General features: G+C 48.1%; 1 protein-coding gene across 1 annotated transcript; it reads right to left on the reverse strand.

Moving 5' to 3' along the window:
• Positions 1–725: 725 nt before the first annotated feature.
• Positions 726–5,256, reverse strand: LOC135399676 (prolyl 4-hydroxylase subunit alpha-1-like). The gene is made up of 2 exons (XM_064631410.1): positions 3,915–5,256; positions 726–1,313 (listed from the first exon to the last, which is right to left on the reverse strand). The coding sequence occupies exons 1-2, from the start codon at positions 5,192–5,194 to the stop codon at positions 1,097–1,099; spliced, it is 1,497 nt and encodes a 498-aa protein (XP_064487480.1). The 5' UTR covers positions 5,195–5,256; the 3' UTR covers positions 726–1,096.
• Between the last annotated feature and the right edge of the window lie 930 nt (positions 5,257–6,186).

Raw genomic sequence — 6,186 nt, forward strand, 5'->3', positions numbered from 1 at the left:
TGTCATTTTCACCAGGGATTCACTGGTTGTTTCTTGTACAAAAAAAAAAAGCAGATGACTTGCCTTAATAGTACTCCTAATATCCAACCTTCAAACTCATTGCTATTTCGAGTCATTTCTATTTGCCTTACGCTTCCTCTATCCCAAACCCCTTTGACAGTACTTTGATTCTTCTAGGCGGTGAATTGAACAGTGTCGTGCGTGCCGACAGCCTCAGAAATTGTAACAGCTTTCTGTGGTAGCGACCTAGAAATGTTAAGCGAACACGTCATGGCGCGCCCGCAATTATTCATTCTGATGTGCACACAGTATCAAGCGCTACAAGACCGTTCAATTGTCTTTCTCTCTCTCTCTTTCAGTTTCGGAGTGAATGAGTTTCGGAGTGAATGAGTATCGTAGTGCACGAACGCCGCAGTGAAAACAATGCAAACCACACCTTGTACAAACACTTGTGGCGATAAAGTTTGTAGCTGCACAACAGTTCGTGTTTTAAATTTTTCCTAAACATTCTAAAATTTTTCAACTTAGCAAATTCGAAAAAATATTCCACAAAATGCAGAATAGACAACTTCGGGTACTGTGTGGTGCGTCCGAAGACGACGCTGGAAGCTGCAAACGCCAACTGCGTGTGCCCGGTGGCGCTTGAATGAAATCATTTTGTTCCTCCGCCGCACGAATCGTGTCGTCCTACTGTAGCGGTACGCTACACTGACTTGGGCCTTGGACTGGCTTGGACCTTTATTACAGCAAAGCGTACGGTTTTGTATATCACGAAGGGAATGTGAGCAAAGAAACCTATCACTATAGTAACGCCCATAAAGATCACTCATCCCCCTACCGCTCTAAAAAAAATAGCGGTGCTGTTTCACCGCCCTCGACGTCCCAGCTGTAGTTCACAGTTTGCTTCCTTTCGGAGGCCTCGCAAGAGCGCTTCAATGTCGCCCATTACACGGTAATTTGTAAAAGCCATAGCGATTGCGTTCAGCGCATAACGACACAAGAACGTTCAATTCCAGTTGACCAGTCAGCACACTAACAAAGCGAAAAGTGGAACTGTTTGCACAAAAACATTCTGCATGACGTACGAATAACGATATCACATGACTAGTCCTATGGTCATGTTCCATGCAGCGCTGGGCATTTTTAAAAGGCTGTCCACTGCATCGTCGACGAAGGACCCTGCCTTGATGGGACGTGAATAGAACTGTTGCTGACCTTCGAGCATGATGCGCTTAGCGAGGATGACACTGTTTCCACTGCAATTGTATTGAATCATTTCGGACTCACGGTGTCCGTTCATCCCCACGTGGTACCTGGAACAGAAAGGTTTCCAATGTCATGCCCGTTGTCTTCAATAATGGGCACACGCACCAAATAATATAGTGCGTCATAAACGTGTAGTTGTGGCTGAGACCGCAACCAAACGCAGAAGTCTGGATGACGTTCATGGGCATGGGCGCCGTCACGGGGGCGGGAGGGCAATGGGCGGGGGGGGGGGGGCATTCCGCCCATTGCCCCCCCCTCGGCTTCCAGCAACGTACACTCATAAAAATGAACTTCACCACACAGCACGCTCCTAGCCAACCATCATCCCGAATGACAATGTTGAAAACGGGAGGTGGAGCTTATTTTGTGAGGTTTATTATATAGGTTTTATTATAGGTTTATTATAGGTTTTCAACAAATCAGGGACGAGAACGCTGTCATTCGGGATGATGATTGGCTAGGAGCGTGATATGTGGTGAAGTTCATTTCTAAGAGTGTAGGGTTTCTTAGCCAAGACAACATAGTTGCGGGTGCAGTTGACGCGCCACCACGCCAAACATTCTGCCGCCCCCCCTTTAGAGAAAAAATCCTAGTGGCGCCTACGTCCATGGGACCATGGGACAGGACAGAACAGGAGGGTGGAACTAACGGAATAGGGCGGGGTATAGCTGATGACAATTCATTCGAAGCGCTTGCGGTATCCCAGAAAGACCACATTCTCTCGTCTCTCTGGGCTAGAACAAGCTCTTCAGGAATGAGGACTCCTAGGGAGGATCTAAATGGGACTATCTGTAGCCGTTGATTGATTCTGAGGCTAGAGTTTTATTCGGCTGTGAGATACTTCTAAGCGACATGTGCTAAATGCCATCCAGCTAAACGTGGTTGTTTTTTAATAAAGAGGAAAAACGAACGATGTGTCCGCTTCCGGCCTCGATTTCGCTGTTTCAGGACTGTTTTGAGATACAGCAAAACCATGGGGAAGCATAGATGAACAACGTAAGAGGAGGCAGCCGAGCTGGTGTGAAATCGACGAAGGCAGTCATCCTTGAGTTTGGCGGACGAAGGGACATGGGAGACAGAAAGGAAACGACACAGGAGAGTCATGAGGAGACTCATGAAGATATTTATGAGTCTCCTGTGTAGTTTCGTTTGTGTCTTTCGTGTCCCTTCGTCCCTCAAACTCAAGGATGCTGCCTTGGTGGAGAATGCGGAAGTTTTGTCTCAAATCGGTGGCTTTGGATTGGAAGTAATGTCACGACAGCGAAAGCTGTTGGTGTGAAATTCAATTACATGTAATTGGCTGCGAATTTGAAATGTTTTGCGCGGTAGATCTGAGAATTACAACGAAGCGCGAGTCAGCGTGTTATGAGCTATGGTCTGTGATCTGACCAGAATCTCGCTTTAGGCCTCACTACTGCCAGCTACACATTTGCATTATTAAACGAAGTCGCTTGATGGAATCGGAAGTACTCGGTTCGAAATGTCTGATCTGAATCTGATTCCCGTCAACAAAATACATGTGGACCTGCCCTATCAGGTCACCTGCCAAAAAACCCTCTATTTGACTACCAGAATACCGCCACGGGTTGTCTGCAGAGAATCAAAATTATGAAAAACGACATTCGAAAATTCGGATGTAAAACAAAATGAATCGAGATGACAAGCATCGCAAATGCACTCTGCAATTTTAAGTACCAGAAAGTTTCACAATGCATGAAAGTGAACGTATTAGCTCAGAAGTATGGTGCATCGACGGCACCGCTTGTGAAATTCATAGCTAGGAACGTATTATCAGGATGATGATGGCACTTTTCTCTGTCTCGCCACCTATCGCAACATCGCACTCACATTCCTCCTCCTAATGATAAAGTGCGCAATAAGAAGCAGGAAAGCTGATTCCGGCAACGTGTAAATAGTGCACAAGAATGCAAACGCTTTAAGGCGCCGAAATGACATCTCTAGGAAAATAAACATAACAGCAAAGCGACATTACTTCTGCTGCAACTGGCATTTTTGTTCTTCCATAAGGAAATCACGCAGCCATCCTGCTATGACCGATATAAGCATACATAAGTAATGAAATGTAGAAATCCCAGTGAACCGTTGAGGGAAGAGTTTTGTGGCGAGCACCGCCGATATTTCGAACAGAGACCTTTCTACATCACTGGCACTGTATTTAAAGGGATAGGGAGGACGTGCTAAAGGGTTCATGGTATTGCAGGTCAACAGCATGCGTTGGTGGGAAAAATCCAAATGAACTTTTGCACGACTGAGGTGAACAAACCTGAGTCCTTGAGGCGCTTGGTTGCGGTGTGGGAGTGGGCTCGATGAATGAATGCATCTTTACATCTTTGTGTGGAGACATCCATTCACCTTACCCAGATTCGCGCCACAACAAATCACCCCAAGGACGCAGCTTCTTCACCTCAGTCGTGTAAAAGTCTGCTTGGATTATCCAGACCCGCGCATGCGGTTGACCCATAACACCCATGAGCCCTTTAACATCTCTTTCCTGACCCTTTAAATATCATGCTAATAATAACGACGGTGCCCAGAAGAAAAACGGGCTCTGCTTGAAATATCGGCGGCTCTTGTCCTGAGGCCCTTCCCTCGACAAATAGCAAGCGATGGTGATGTACACTTCTTACCGCAAAATCGATTGTCCCATGAACAGCTGTGTTCCGTTGTCCTGATCCACGAGGAACTGAGATTCGGACAAGAAGGTCCACCACGTCGCCAAGGGCTTCCTCTTCAAGTATTGACCTGGACTAAGCAACGTCCCATACTGGCAGTCTGTCCTAATTATTCTCCAGGGTGCCTGCTCATCATTTAATGCCAACCCGGTTACACCTTCAATCCTGCCAGATAGCTCCTGAAGCATCGCTGCGCTCTTTGAACCAGGGGAAATGTTCTCACCGCCACTGCCAAGTTCTATACTCCCAAACTGAAACGCTTCCTGAAGAAACAAGGCTTCACTTTCGCCCAAAAAGTTTCTGTACAGCAAAACTGGAGGTTCTTCCCGAATTGTTTCAACGTAAACATTGCCAGGAAATCGTACGTTATGTCTGTACGATATTCTGCGACAATAAGGCTTGAAAGAAATCGTGTCCTGAACAAAATCTTGAAACTCTCTGTTCTCGGGTCTCTTATACCCAACCCCGTACGGCTTCGTGGCGACTTGTTCATAAAATTCTAGGTTCAGAATTCCCCTGACGTTTCTTGGATCCATTGCAACAACCTTCTGCGTAAACGCCATGGCATTTTCAGTGTCCCCGAGCTCGAAAGCAAAAATTGCCAGGTACTCATTTACGACAACGCTGTCCATCGTCGCATCCCCCGTACGTGATTCAGCCACTTGCATCCACTCTCTGGCTTGCTCGATTTCACCGACCCTTTTCGCTGCTATGCTTATCTCATAACAGTCCCTCGCCGACAGCTGCGTTTGCAAATCTGTTTCATTGGCTCCAATGCCATCAGCGACCTGCGCGGCCGTCAGGCCGTTTTCTTTCTGGTAGTTCAACACGTTCCGCGAGGCTTCGAGGACATCTTTTCTTGTTGGGAACCTTAGCTTTCGTCCTCTCTTACCGTCGGGTCTCATTTCCAAGAGCAGCTTCGAGTTCGTTTCGTCCTTCGCTATCTCAACGATTTCCTTGAAATCCTTGGCCAACCTCTTGATCAGCAAGAAGGCGTTCATGGGAAGACCGAGGTACTCCTCTGGGTCGACGCCTTCGGCTGCTTTTACGGCTGCTTCGAACACTTCGAGTCTTTTACGAATGGTACCGAGACGTTGCTTTTCCGCAGATATGTACCGGCGTAGCCATTCCGAAATCTCACGGTGGGTCTTCGCAAACTTTTCGTCCGTGTACCTTCCATACGCAAAGCTGAAAGTCAGCAGGCAAAGCACATAAAGTGAATAGAAGTGAGCCATATTTGTTTCTCTGGGAACTGCGGCTACTGTGGCATTAGAGCGCGTGAGGCTGTGAATCTTCGTCCTTTTCCACCACGGAAACTATATAAACGGGGAATCCCAATGGTCGACTTGGAGCGGCTTTTGTTGCTCCGGGGTGGTGGTTCTGGATTTCCCCAGGGCGTCAGTCGTGACGTCTAGTGCACCTCCCATCTACAGTGCACCTCCGTCCCATCAATATCGTTCATCCTGCCTATGCGCCACTCTGAAACCGTCAGCTCTCCTCTCCTCCCCACTTTTTTTTTTTTTGCCATAGTCGTGACGATGCCCACTTGAGTGCGGCCAACAACGGCAAACTTCGACAACCCCCCCCCCCTCCCTCTCCCACACACACACGGTGGCGGCGGCGGTCAGACGCTTTCAGATATATGTCGGCAAAGTTCCCTTAGTAGCCGGCCCCTCGATGCACATTGCACAGGGCGTCAGTCGTGACGTTGCACACCTCTGTGAGGCCGACGGCGGCGATAGTTTCACCATCGGCACCACCACGGCGGCAACGGCTGTACTATCAGACCTGTGTCGGTGCAGTTCCCTTAAAAGTCTGCCCAGGACCCTCACTTCCGAGTCGTGACGCTGCCCATTTGTGTTGTGTGAGGCAGACAATGACGAGCTCTCTCAGCATTTACACCACCACCACTACGATGCGGTGAAAAAAGACAGAGCCTAACCCCACGGTAGCCCGAAAGGCGACAGGGTACCTGATATCTGACATCTATACTTTAGGACAGTCGCATACTTTGATATTCACAGATGGGTCCGACGACCGTAATAGAAGCGCTACACATACTACAACTCTTCATTGAACGTGGCTTGGCAATGGAGATCAGCTCGATACCCGATAACCTCTACGACTGCCGAACTCCTGACTCTTTCACACGCAGCTACTTCGGTCCGAGTGAAAGGAATAGTTAAGGCGGTATTACTTACGGTCTCGAGAAGTGCCCTATGTAACG

Source organism: Ornithodoros turicata, chromosome 7, assembly GCF_037126465.1.
Source record: "Ornithodoros turicata isolate Travis chromosome 7, ASM3712646v1, whole genome shotgun sequence".
In the NCBI taxonomy this organism is placed as follows: Eukaryota; Metazoa; Arthropoda; class Arachnida; order Ixodida; family Argasidae; genus Ornithodoros; species Ornithodoros turicata.

Bases quoted from the DNA above. Each gene is read 5' to 3' on its own strand.
- LOC135399676 (XM_064631410.1), bottom strand. From the start codon at position 5,194: ATGGCTCACTTCTATTCACTTTATGTGCTTTGCCTGCTGACTTTCAGC. The intron at 1,314-3,914 runs GTAAGAAGTGTA...TTTCTGTTCCAG, and splicing joins ATGGGACAATCGATTTTGCG to GTACCACGTGGGGATGAACG.